Source organism: Brassica napus, chromosome C2, assembly GCF_020379485.1.
Source record: "Brassica napus cultivar Da-Ae chromosome C2, Da-Ae, whole genome shotgun sequence".
In the NCBI taxonomy this organism is placed as follows: Eukaryota; Viridiplantae; Streptophyta; class Magnoliopsida; order Brassicales; family Brassicaceae; genus Brassica; species Brassica napus.
In genome coordinates, this window is record NC_063445.1 from 51,958,854 (window position 1) to 51,973,398 (window position 14,545).

A 14,545-nucleotide genomic window follows, 5' to 3' on the forward strand; every position below is an offset into this window, starting at 1 on the left:
AAATTTGACAAAAGGCCAAAGTCCCACTGGTTCAATCCGAAACAGCAATTTTTTTCTTCTGTTTTCATGGCAACCCGAAGCAAATCATGGCGCTAGAGAAAATCTCGTTCGTCAAAAGATCCTTTCATCAATTTCTATTATTAACGAGTCCCACGTCTTACACATAAATGCATAGTCACTATTCAATTCTTAAAATTATCGTAGCAATAGATCAAAAGCTAGAGAGTGAGATTTCATATCATATAATATTTACCATGTTGTCATGCATTTCCCCATTGTTCTTAATTTTTATGACATAAAATAGTTAACTAAGACCATGATTAATCTAAGGTTCTTTGTCAAAAAAAAAACCTGTTTTTTAACTTTTAACTAAAAAAAGCTAAGAACTGGTTCTTAAAGTCTTTATTTAAGAACCGGTTATTAGTTTTTTTAGTTAAAAATTAAGAAACAGTTTCTTAACTTTCGTTAAGGACTCCATCATAAGAATTCCGGGTTAATCATGCTCTAACAATTTTATGATATTAGGGTTTTTGAAAGGAGCAAGCCCACATTGAATGCCACGCGGTTTTGTGTGGAGAGTAGAGACTTTTCCTTTTGCCACACAGCTGACTTTGGAGGCTTTACCTCCACTTTTGTAGTTAATGCTTTACATATTTTATATTATTTTATTTATTAAATACTCAATTTTGAGAGAACCAATGGCCCAAGACCAAGAGGGGTCAGCAATTTTATCTTTCCCTTTTTATATATATATAGAAGAAGAAGGTGGACGTAGACCTTTGTCACCAAGCTTAACCATTAGATCCTTCCAAAACTAAGAGTGCCATTAGTGAGCTTAAAGAGTACTGTGAGACTCATCAACAACTAAAGCTGTCTCAATTTTCTTCTATTTTCTAGGCAAAAAGTTGTTAGTGGAAAACTTAAGTGAGGCAAAAAGAGAAAAGGGAGTGACTAATTAAATTAATTGATTGATTGTTTAAGAGAGAGATCAAGATAATGGTGAGACCCCCTTGTTGTGACAAAGAAGGAGTGAAGAAAGGGCCATGGACTCCTGAAGAAGATATCATTTTAGTTACTTACATCCAAGAACATGGTCCTGGTAATTGGAGAGCTGTTCCCACCAATACTGGTATATGTCTAATCTTCTTATCTCTCCCTCTCTTTATCTATGCATATATCATCTCTCGGGATATGAATATACATAGAGATATTATTAGGGTTATGTAGGTAAGATATAGACAAGGGATCAAAATGGTTATGTATTGAATTTGGTTGATATATGCATTCTCCAAATGGGTTTAATTGTGGAATAAGAGTAATCAGAACCATATTTTGAATTTAACTAGCTAGAATTTTCTTTATGGACTTTAGGATCAAGATCTAGTGCATGAGCTTAACTTTTTACTCGGTTACTTACTATACCTTTATCGTCATTTGTTCTTGTAAAATTCAGGGTTGCTTAGATGCAGCAAGAGTTGTAGGCTTAGATGGACGAACTATTTAAGGCCAGGAATCAAAAGAGGCAACTTCACAGAACATGAAGAGAAGATGATTGTACATCTCCAAGCCCTCTTAGGCAATAGGTAATTAAATTAACCTAATCACATTCAATCAAAAGATGATTTCTCTATTTTTGTCTCTCACAACCTTTTTAAATTAGAAAAAATAATAATAGAGGGCATTTAATATTTGGTGTATAGATGGGCTGCAATTGCGTCTTATCTTCCACAAAGGACAGACAATGACATTAAGAACTATTGGAACACTCACTTGAAGAAGAAACTCAACAAAGCCAATCAAGTTTCTCATCAAGAACATGATCAATCAAGAGACCGTTCCTCACTCTCTTCTTCTCCATCGTCTTCCTCTGCTAATTCCAACTCAAATATTAATATCGCAAGAGGCCAATGGGAAAGAAGACTTCAAACCGATATTCACTTGGCGAAAAAGGCTCTCTCTGAGGCTTTGTCTCCTGCCGTAGCACCGATCAATACAGCAACAACATCTTCTTCTGCTGAATCAAGACTTACTACTTCCTCAGCTAGTGGGTTTCTTTGGACACAAGAAACATCTACCACTTATGCCTCAAGCACCGAGAATATAGCGAAATTGCTCAAAGGGTGGGTGAAGAAATCGCCAACTCAGAACTCAGCGGATCAAATGGTTTCTCCGGATTCTGAGACAAAAGAAGTGATCAAGAGTAATGTCGAGAAGGACTGTGCAGGGGCATTTCAGTCATTTTCAGGGTTCGATCACTTAAAAGATCGTGACTCAGCTGGTGTTTCACCTGATCATGAGACCAAACCAGACATAACTGGATACAGTAACCAAAGTCAATGGTCTTTGTTCGAGAAGTGGCTGTTTGAGGATTCTGGTGGACAGGTTGGTGATATTTTATTGGATGAAAACCCTAATTTCTTCTGAAAATTTTGGTTAATCAGATGGTTTTCGAATTAACTCGCTAAAATTATGGTTAGCTGAATCGTTTATAATTTTACTTATTTTCCTTCGTTATAATGATAGGTTGTTCTACAACTGGCCTTGTAAAATCTCTAGGGGCCTGAAATATGTCCCCCAATGATTTTAGTGTTGGTGTAATATTTTTCTAATACTCAATTTGTTATTTTGAACTATTGTTTTTGTGTTATTTGCATGTTATGTTTGTATTCTAAACGGACTAAAATCTGAAATGGACCAAAAGGCCAAAAACAAGTCTCGCACATCCAAAAAAAATCTGCATGGACCAATTGATTGTGAACTACTATTTTACCCTTAATGAATGGATAATATGAACCATTGGATTCTATAATCTTTGTATAAATCAGAACCGTCGGATTAAGAGAAGGAAAGAGGAATGTTATATTTACAAAAATGTCATTAATGAAACTTCAACCAGAGCCATTGATCATCTTTTCTATATTTTAATCTTGGCCACACTCTTTCACAGATATTTAATTCTCTCTCCTCTCTCCCTCTTTAATATGACACAGAAATAACTCACAGCCACACGATTTTCATTATTTCATTCTCTCATTCGACTAGGTACTATAACTCATACAACTATACATGTTAAAAAATAATATAACTGGTATAATTAGTATATAAATGTTATAATTCATGTACTATTTGCAGCTACTATAATTAACTCAACTATTAAATCATTTTTTACATATGATGATAAAATTTCATCTATTTTTCTGAGGTTCTTCAATTATTGTTAAATTATTAAATTACACTATCAATTTTACATAAGATACCTTATACTTTTAAGGTTTGTTAATTAGATTGACCATATTATTATGAAAAATAAACATCAAAAATATATTTACAAAGTTATAATGTGAATATATTGGTACAACTCGTAAAACTAAACATATAAAACATTTGGTATATTTTTTTATTATATATTAAATGAGTATTACTGGTATAATTGGTACAACTTTGACATCTCAGAAATTGACAAAATCAATTCGGTATTCCATATGTAAAAACAATCAAATAACCATACTGGTAACTGTTTAGATAGATTCCTTATTTTTAATGATTTTTTGTTTTTTTTTTGTTTTTAGCAATTCTTACACCATCACATAAGTTTACATGATCTACCTTATACTTTTAAGGTTTATTAACTTGTTTGTCTACATAATTTATGGAAAACATACATGAAATATATTGTTACGAAATTGATGATTTCATTGTAACTGGGCAAAGCTATGTACACATAAATAAGTAGTACAACTGAGGTAAATATATTTATTATGTGGTACAACTAATATTTTTTTATTTCACCGTCAAAGTACAACTATACACAAATTGGTACAACTCAAAAATTAGTACAACTATGTACAGAAGGTACAACTAGAAAACTGGTACAACTACTTGTTATTTTATTTAATATTGTTTTAAATGTTCACCACGTTTTAAATGTGTATCATATTTTAAACATTGGGGTTGAACACATTATTAATACTGGTATAACTAGGACAACTATTCAAGTTCTGAAATTTAAATATTCAATTTGGTACTACATATGAAAAAATAATCAGCTGGCCAAATTGGTAAGTGTTTAAAACAACGCAACTCAAATGTTGCCACAATTAAACTAGTAATACTATTATTGTAGTTAAACCAGTTGTATCAGTCAGACTATTGTTATCGTAATCCAAACACCAAACATGAATGCTTATACATCATTTGAACACTTGATGTTTTTTGTGTCATCTTCTAGAACTTCTAATCCTTTACTATTGCAACATTTTTCGGTTTGACAATTGTCTTCTTTGGTTTCGAGAGCAAAAAGATAAAAATGATTTTTTCTGTAAATAGTACAACTAGTACAACTGGTAAAACAACTCATTATTCAAATACATATTATATAAAACAAAATTTTAACATATATTGACAAATTCATGCATGGCAAAATTAGACCAACATTTTGGTTCTACATTATCCTCTTCTATAACATTATTCGCTGAAAACAAAAACCCTAATATAGCCATATTAGTTATAAAATTGTACTAGTTATAGTTGTTCTAATTATACTAGTTATACTCGTTGTAGTTGTACTAGTTATACTAGTTTCAGTTGTACTATGTGTACTAGTAGCACTTTGCGTTCTTCATTGTCAAAAATTTTGTATTTAAAAGTGAGATTTGATTTTATATGAGAGAAAATGGATTGGGAATGATGAAGAATTGATCGATTTGAGATAAGAACGAAAATTCGTAAGGGTTGAAGAGTTTTTTTTTATTTTGATTTTGATTATGGAATGGAGAAATTTGTTAAAATGGAGATTTAAAATCTGGGCTTTTTTAAGGTCGTGAATCCGGATGAAGTAAATGAAAACAGAATAATATGGAAGGGATTAGTTGAATGGCACTTAAGTTTGAGTTTGAGTTTGATTTTTAAGAAATGGTGATGAAAAAATGGAGATGGAGAACGTAAAAATGATGTTGGAGAAGAAAGAGAGATTTGGGGGTCTAGGGATCCGGATTGGGTTGGGTCGGATTATTGGGCTTGGATAGGTAGTGGTTGGGTTGGTAAATAAATAGAATTTTTTGGGTTTTGAAGTCTTTTTGACTATTTTTCTATTTAAAATTAATTCAAAGTAAAAATCAAAATACAAGGGATCCTTTTTAGATTTTTTCTAGACCAAGTGGTCTATATCATCATTTGATCCAAATTAATTCAAAGTAAAAATCAAAATACAAGGGGTCCTTTTTTAGATTTTTTCTAGACCAAGTGGTCTATATCAGCATTTGATCCATTCTAAACAGATTTAAGAACAATAACTCTCAAATATAAAGAGATTAATACCGTTACTAGGATAAGACATGCGCGTTGCGCAGGGTGAATTTATTTGTATATATTATCAATATTTTTTTTATATATTTAATTATTTTATTTATACATATACAATATTTTTTGTTGTTATTATATAATTTATTTCCGATGGAAGGACCTAGGGGTGTTCAATCCGGCAAAATCGAACCAATTAAAACCGAACCGAACCGAATTAGAGAAAGTGGTTTGGACTTGGTAATACCAAATATACCGAATGAATGTCATTTTGAAAACCGCGGTATATGGATATGGTTTGGTATATAAACCGATCAAACCGAATAAACTGATCATTTAAAATATAGTAGTATAATTATATGTAAATTTTATAATATAATTAAGAATATATACATAATTTATTTTATTAATTTTATTTTTATATTGAAACATTGTTTTTAGTAACTTAATATTTTGTTTTAAGTTAAAAGTTATGTTTTATTTTTATCAAATTAAATAAAACATAAAGTTTACCCTTTTGTTAACAAATATGAGCGTTTAGATTTAGTTATTTATAATATTATGGATTACTAATTTCTATTATGTAAAAAATATTATAATTATTAACTTAATATGTTTGCTAAATATTTTAAATAGTAAAAACCGAAATATTTTTTTTTATATAAAAACTAATATCTAATAATATAAATAAAATCCATAAAATACCTTTTTTTTAAACAAATTTATGGTATTTTGGTATTTTGATATAAAACCGAATAAACCGAAAACCGACGGTATATAAACCAAAACAAACCAAAGTAAATATGGTTTTAATATGGTAGCTATTTTTCATAAACTAAATATTGAAAAACCGAAAAAATCAAACCGAAACCGAACCGATATCCGAATTTAACACCCCTAGATGGACCGGATCATTTTTTATTAAAATTGGTGGAACTAAACTATGATTAATATATTATGGGTTGATCAGATTGAACATTAAACAAATTATGACACAAAAACTTTATTATTTTCCACCAAACACATTTTTGAAAAATTTGAACAGTATTGTTTCCACAGTTGAATTATTTTGACATTTATCTTCCATATGATTTTGAAAAGTTTCAGATCAACCATCGAATTGATACATGTTATTTTAATGTTTTTAGTTGTTTGGTTAAGAAAAACTTACATTTTTGTAATTTAAAGTCGTTTTAAAAAATTTAAAATATAACATATAAGAAAAAATCTAACATATAAGAAAAATAAAATATATAAGGTTTCCTTATTTTTGTAATTTAAAGTCGTTTAAAAAAAATAAATATAACATATAAAATTTTCTCATTTATGTACTTTCAAAGTCATTTAAAAAAAACAAAATATAACATATAAGGAAAAAAATCTAATTTGTTATTATATGGTTAATGTGATTGTTTAATATTTTTAATAATATAAAATTAAACAAAAATGAAAAAGGATGCAAAAATTGTTATCAAATCTTTATAATTCATAGTCATTAATTGTAATATATATATCAATCATATTAGGTAATTCCGTAACTTTTATTTAAGGAGAGAATACACATTTCTTATATTTTGGGTTATATAATGTTATTAGAATATTTTAAACTATATTTTATATTAGATGCTCTAGAATTCTTTGAAATGGAATTTAGAAGACATTTAGAAGTGCCACCTAGCTAGGATTGAAGTTTTTTTTAATTAATACAAAATTAAAATTCTAATTTTTTAAATCCTTCTCAATTAATATATAGGAGATTCAACCATTTAATAGTAAGTACCATCAGTACTAATTACAAGTTACAACCTGCACTTTCATTTTATTTTATTTTTTTTCCTTTTATTAAAGGATATATTATCTCTTTTTGTCAGCGAAAAGAAAGAACGTCGATTTAAAATTATATTAGTGTCAAATGGCACCGCTCAATAAAAGAAAGAACGTCGATTTAAAGACATTGTTTTTTTGTTGTCATCTGTTAAGTTAATAAGCTTTTAAACGTTTGATACAAGACCATTCCAGAGCCATAAGCCGACAAGGTAAACATAACCTTTTGGAGCCAAATATAAAACAACAACAACACATGACATCACATAAGCAAGGCAAAAAAATGATCACAGAAATCTTCTTGGAGCATACCAATAATCACTACTAATACGAAGCTGAACGATGACAGAAGCCGAGATGAACGAGAAAGCGAAGACGATCCAATTTATTTGAGGTGAGATAAGAGCTCCAAGACACGATCCAGACCAGGAACCAGGTGACAACGCCACTCAAGAACAAGCTTCAACTATAGGAAGCCACGAGAAAACGTATCAAAGACCTCGAGAAGCTGACGAAGAATACAGTAGACAATGCCACTCAAGAACAAGCTTCAACTATAGGAAGCCACGAGAAAACGTATCAAACACCTCGAGAAGCTGACGAAGAATACAGTAGACAATCAACTACTCAGAGACCGAACGCAATTGAGAAATAGCTCCACAGTCTCTTACCAAGAAACCCGGAAAACCCGTCAGTTAAAAACCAAGAGACAACATAACTTCTCCCCACCAAAGCTTCGCACAGAGCTAATTCAACACTGACAACAAGGGTCGAGCAACTAGACCTTAATTACCGAAAGAGCACGATAAGCGACTTGTCACCAAAGAGGACAAAAGAAAAGGCTAAAGACCAAGGTCAGGGGACCCAACCAGAGAATCCTAAACAGCCACCAATAAACCACCACAGCTTCAAGACCACACACGCTCCAAAAGATCAAGGATTTCTGAGTCACATTTCAATCATACAACAAGCCTATGCAAGGATAAAGATAAGAAAACAAAAGCACACAATCACCGGAGACTTTCCTGAAACCGCCTCACCAACCTCGATGGAAGAAGTAACAACCCACATCAGAGCCGGTATAAACTTACCACCGTGCACCAGAAAACATATATCGAGATTAGAAAGGCATCCCAAGCAAACCGAGACAGTGATGAAGCAACCAGCCTTCTTATCCAAGAGAACCCAAGCTGACAAATTCACAGATCCAACCGAACAGCCGCAAGACAAGGGAGAAGTGGCGATAAGAACCGGATTGTGCTCCTTGCTCCCATAAGAACGACAGAGTTACCAACACACGGTCTCACACACAGACTCCACTAGGGTTTGGGCCTCACCTGAAGGAGAAAATTGGGGAACCAAACCCTAAGCCAGCTAAATCCGACCTCCCCACAGACCCTCCGAAGCTCCTAATGACTCGCCTTCACTCCAGATTGAAAGAGAGAAGCGTCAAATTCGAGATCTGCAAACCAGATCTGAAAGACGCCATCATCTTCCGTCACCAGGGCGTCATGCATATCACCGAAGGAGAGGAGAACTGGCAGGAGGCAAAGAAACACATACAAACAGATCCGTAACAGGTGCACGCGCCGTCACGGTAGACGATGTCTTCACGGAGAGCGTCAAAGACATCGTTATAAATGGTGAATTTGAAAGACCTACTAATAAAGAAAATAGTACTACTAGTAAAGAAAATTAAAATAGATATTTATGGCATTAAATAAAGAAGAAATAAATGGGGCCGACAAGGTTTGAAGAAACTAATTATTAGAAAGATAAAGAAAAACGGAACGAATTGGCAGTATAGGAAAGTGTTTGAAGAAATTAAGTTTTCTTGCGAGTCGTCACTTACATCACCATTAAGTTAGCTTCTCCTTTGGTACTAAGATAGCGCCACTTGTCATTCTACAGTAAAAAAATATTACAATTATTTTGGATAATTATTGTGTATATTTCAGGTGAGCTTGGTCTTGGGTCCGTGTAAGATTAAAACTCAATATCTAAATGTGTTAAAGAGGAGCTGAAGAACCATGTGAGGCTCATGATATCTCAAAGCCCAACCTCTTAGATAAAAGTTAAAACAAATTCTCTAAAGGGGTGTATTGAATTAATGATTTTAGGAGATTGTGGGATTTGGTCATGTTATTCAAGTAATGATTTGAAAAAAGAAATCCAAATCATGTGTTATTCAATATGTTATTCAATATGAAATTTGTATAAAATTATTATAAATCACTTACAATCCCTTTTTATTCAATTAACAATTTGTAAAACTTATATCAAATCCACTTTTATTCAAAGCTAAATAAGATTTTAAAAAGAAAATTTGTGAAAATAATTTGAGGAGAGTTTACATCATCTTTTAGTTAAAAATACCTCCTACAGAATAACAAATCTATTGGTGTTATTTGAAGAGAATTATGTTTTATCTCTCTCCCTCAATTATTTTCTTAAGAAAGAATTGTGAGACACCCCCTCTGGTTTCGACTTCGTCACCTTCATTATACAAACAATTGCATTTACTTGTTTCTGTCGCAAATCAGTCGAAGACGAATCTCAACTCTTCCTACTCCTGTTCCAACTTCTTGATTTCCTCACTTGCATCCCGAATAACTATTCGATCGAGTACACCAACGTAGCAACGGGACGGAAAGAGTGAGGGCAAGTTCATGGCTCTCGTTCGGCTTATCTATTTTCGGAAGCTTTCATCACTTCTTGCAGTAGAAATATGATTGATTGGAGTTGCCACGCCCTGGATGGCTACGAGCTGCTTTCTTCTTGACTCATAAGCTCATACGCTAAGAACCAGTTCTTGTGAGTTTGTTCTTTATCTTTTCCCTCACATCCCTCTTCCTTGATATGTTTTTAGTCATAAATTGATGAATTTTATGATTTCATTTACATATGATGATTTACAAAACATGGGGACTGATTGTTTTGCTAAAGCGAAAACATGTTCATGATTTGATACACAAATCACTATATGAAGCAAAAGATGGCTACTTCTCTCAAGAATCACAATCTGATGGGGCTTTGGAGAGAAGAATTGAGTTCAACCGGGTTAAAACCTTGAAAGTAAACTCATAATTCAAGTTTTTTCACTTGACTGTACTGTTTGATAGTACTATTGTATTCTTGAATTTCAGAGACCTCTATAACTTCCCATTGCTTGGAATTATGCCATTATTAGTTCTAATCCTACAGGTTGGGGTCTTATTTGGAGCACTACTAGTTTTCTCTATGTATCCTGGGAGGGAGGCGTACGTGAAGTTACTGAAGAAAATTTACAAGAAGAGTGACAATTGTTTACTCTAGTGGAACTCTTCAAATTGAAGTGTCGTAGATATGTTCTTTATGTTTTCTTGGAATAGCCTTCCCGTGTTGTAGTTCTTGTAGCCTTGATGTCAATCATCGTCTATGCATCTATGTGTATGAGTTTCAACTATGCAATGTTTTGAGCAATTTTGACATTAATTAGAAGGAATATGACGTGGTATAGGTTCATGCGAACATGGCAGATGTATCAGTAGTGATGCCGAGAGAAGCCGCCATTGCTTATAACTTTGTGGTTCTTTTATCTTGTTTAAGATAAGGCATTCACTACCTCTCCATATCTCTAAAATATTACTGTAACTCTTGTTTTCTTTTTTCACTCGGTATATTAGTGGTGGACTGTTGGCAATATATTCTTAATATACAATAATGACCACAAGTTTAATTTTCTTATGCATAGACGTTATAAGTGATTAGGTAGAGGGACTCTAGGTAAAGAAACCAATAAGAAAAAGTATCTAAGCAGAATATTGACGACAACTATTATACTCAAAATCACTTGACCAACTCTAAAATTTATAAACATGCCTTATCAAATCACCTATAAATTTCCATTTGTATTTTTAAAACTTCATCAAAATCACCCAATTAACTTCAAAACTCACCTAAATCCCACTAAAATTAAACTACCCCAAAGCCTTTTAACACCTCTAGTCCAATACACCCCCCTAAATTTTACGTGAGAAATATGCTTTTCCTTCACTAAAATTCCAATACACGGCTTCTAACTCGATTCAACATCATCATCACTATCCGAATCACCTACAAGAAATATTAAGACATGAATTTTAGAACTCAGTGAAACGTAGTAGGAGATAAAGGAAAACAATAGTGTAAGCTTAGAAGAACTCCTTGATGTTCACAAAGTATGCTTTTAAACAAATATCGTGTAACTTAATTCTATCTATCGTTCTTTATTTGTGCATTATATGATTGGATATTTTCAACATGAAATTGTACTAAGCAATTCTTTATGATATAATACGGTACAAATCACAGATTGTTGTAGCTTAATAGAACTCAAATGATCCCTAGAATATTCCTCATTTTAAACGATTTTAATTTGTTTTGCTATCCTAATCTTTTACTTATTAAAACATAAGAAGCGAGCATGGGGGTCGTTGCAGGAGGAGAAACAATATCTACTCATGTTGTTCGTGATCTCCGGAATGAGCTAGAAGTTGCAAGTAGTGAAGAAACGAGATTTCTTGGCAAGATTCCTGGCGATGAATACAACAAGGTTTTTGAGATCTTACTTCATCAAATTCTTGAAGAATTGAAGCAACTGAATGTTAAGTCAGCTCCTCCTCCTGAAGTCCCTCCTATGAAGACTCATGACTGGGAAACACCATACTTAGAGAACACACGCACTATCATGGGGACGGTTGCGGGTCTCCTAGCTACCGTAGCTCTCACCGGAGGTATCAACCCACCGGCTTCCCTTCTCTACAAACTGGGTTTAAAGCTCACCTTCCACTACTACTCCTTGTGGACGCTTTCTTTTCCTTCGTGGCCTTATTGGTACTGATGGTCATGACTCCATCTTCCAAGAGGATGCTTAGAAGATTTGTCAAATTTGTATATGTGTGCATATACATTGCTTCCCTTCTTCTAGTGATAGCTTTTGGAACAGCAACAATGGCAATGTGTTGCAAGCACGAAAGCTGGGTCGATGAGATGGATGGGCGATGGGTCGATCTTATCGATGGAGATAGTGATCGGATGGGAAGATGGTGAATATGGCCGACTAGCTGTCCTTTCAAGTCCAAACTATCCTGAAAATAAAGGAAGAACAATGAGTTATAAGTAATGGAAACAAGGACAGAAAATAAAGATAGGATGGAATGGATTGATGAAGTGAAGATAGATGATGGATGGATGGAAGATGATGTTGGATAGATGTTGATTGACTCTCTCAATATGTGGGTGCTGATTGACTCTCTCAATCTGTGTCGCAAGGCTCCTGTATCTCAAAAAGAACCTATGAACCACGAATCAATAGGACAGCAAAGAATCACTCTTTGAATCCTAAAGACAATCGATTTTATTCAAAGACAAACTTTGATAAAAACAAAACAAATTTTTATAAATTCTTAAGATAGAGGGTGATTACAAATGAAGGACTAGGAGAGCTTATATAATACTCAGAAAGATCAAACTAAAACGTTCATAAAGTAAAAAGAAAGGAAACAAAACTCCAAAGACATAAAATCGGAAACTAGCCGTTGGAGTGATTGTGGGGATTTGGCTTGCAAAGGGGGAGCTTGAATAATCTTGAACCTGGACGGTTTTAAGGGATAGCTGAGCTTCTTTGGAATCTTCTTTACTGTTTGGAAGGTGCTGAGCACGTCCAGAAATGAATGAGAAAAGAGCTGTTGGAGTTTGAATGCTTGAAACTCCAAATAAGGCAAGTGTGGCCATAAATAGATCCTCCTGATCATGTGGGCTTTGGTGCATGGTAAGAACTCTTCAACTCCTCCTGAATCATTGGATATACTTATCAGATGCTTAGAAACCTCTCTTGGTCACCATTATTTGGTTTGACTAAGATTGAACCGGTGAGACACCAAATTAGGCAATTGCAGAACTGGTTTGACCGGTTTAGAGAATTGGGCCATAACTCCATATTTCCGTGGAATTTTCTCCTCATTCTTGGCTTTTTGGAAATCTAAGAGATCCTTCTTGAAGTACATGCTTTTTTTTGGGTTGTAATGCTTCTTTGTTGGGCTTGAAACAACTTCTAAACTCGGATACTCGCAGATGGACGGGATGGAAAACCTCCGGTTTGTAAAATTCATATCCTCCTGGTCCAAGTAGTTTTGAAGATGATTCCAATTGGGGTTAACTCCTAGTTGAGTTTAGAATGCATTAAAATTGGTTTCATTGTAAAATTTCTCTTGGTTGCTGAGATGCGCTGTTTTGACTGAACACATATCCTGGTTGGTCCTTCGGTTGGCTGAATGGTGCATCCGGTTGGCCCCTGGTTCAGGTGTGGTTTCTGTGCCTATATCATCCCCTATCTCTTGAAAATGTTTCGACCTTGAAACTGGATAACCTGCACCAAGATAGAGCAAGTCAGGTTTCATCCTCCTTTGAGATTCTAGGGCCTTACCTTGGTTTTTGATCGGTTTGATCTTTGATGGCACATCTGGTGGCCCTCCTTTGAGTAAGAACGACAATAATACTCCATTGTTTTGGTCGGGCACTCTTCTGGGTGGTGTGTTGTCTTCTGGAACGTATGGAATCAAGAGGTTGCTGATGACGACTTCTTGTTTTCTTTTGGTATGTAAACACCTTATGATCTCCTTATGTGGATCATCCATGTGATGAAATGCCTTTGTTCCTGAAATAATTTCAACACTTTTGGCAGGAAACAAGTGTATTATATCTGGCTTTGAAATTTTATAAATAGGACAATTAAAGTTTAGATTTAATTTACCCAAATGGTTTCAGCAACTTGAAGAATGCTCATTATTCTTCTGGACTCTATGATCCAAACTTGGGCTTCCTGTACCATGAACACACAAATTAGTTTTACTAATTGTATCTTGCTCTTGGATCATACCTGGTATAGTGCTGGTCGGATTGGGCAGCATGGATCCCTTGGAATCGATCTCCTTAGGCAAGTATGGCCTTATGTCTTGAGATTTATTCTGGTCCATCACAAGGGTTTCTCCTGGTGGTTCTTCTTCAATGGACTCTTGCTACTTAGGACCTGTATTAACACCTTTTGGCATAGAAAAGTGCATTATACAAGCATTGGAAACCAACAAATCAGATTGAATTAAACTATCACTTATTTTTGATATTTCAGTTTTCTCTCCTAGTGATGTTTCTTTCAATTTCTTAGATGGACAAACAGCAGAAAAGTGTCCATGTCTATGATATCTATAACATGTCTGATCTTTTAATTTTTTTGAGTTAGAGGACTTACCTTGGATTCTTGGGTCTTCTTGTTGGTTGAGAGTTTCTTTGGACCTTTGACATACTTCTTGTAGCTCTTGTGATCCCATCAAAAATGTAGGGATTTGTCTCTCTTGAACCTCCTCTGTTTGGGCCGACCTCATAGCTCCTTTGTGGAGTGTAGGGA

At 33.9% G+C, this 14,545-nt stretch overlaps 1 protein-coding gene and 1 long non-coding RNA gene across 2 annotated transcripts; both read left to right on the plus strand.

Moving 5' to 3' along the window:
* The first annotated feature begins 705 nt into the window (after positions 1-705).
* LOC106382160 (transcription factor MYB30-like) lies at positions 706-2,633 on the plus strand. The gene is made up of 3 exons (XM_013822127.3): positions 706-1,129; positions 1,454-1,583; positions 1,701-2,633. The coding sequence occupies exons 1-3, from the start codon at positions 997-999 to the stop codon at positions 2,422-2,424; spliced, it is 987 nt and encodes a 328-aa protein (XP_013677581.2). The 5' UTR covers positions 706-996; the 3' UTR covers positions 2,425-2,633.
* A 5,690-nt stretch (positions 2,634-8,323) lies between these two features.
* LOC106379862 lies at positions 8,324-10,804 on the plus strand. The gene is made up of 2 exons (XR_001276197.3): positions 8,324-10,197; positions 10,327-10,804. It is a non-coding gene; the product is annotated as an uncharacterized LOC106379862 (long non-coding RNA).
* Positions 10,805-14,545: the final 3,741 nt, after the last annotated feature.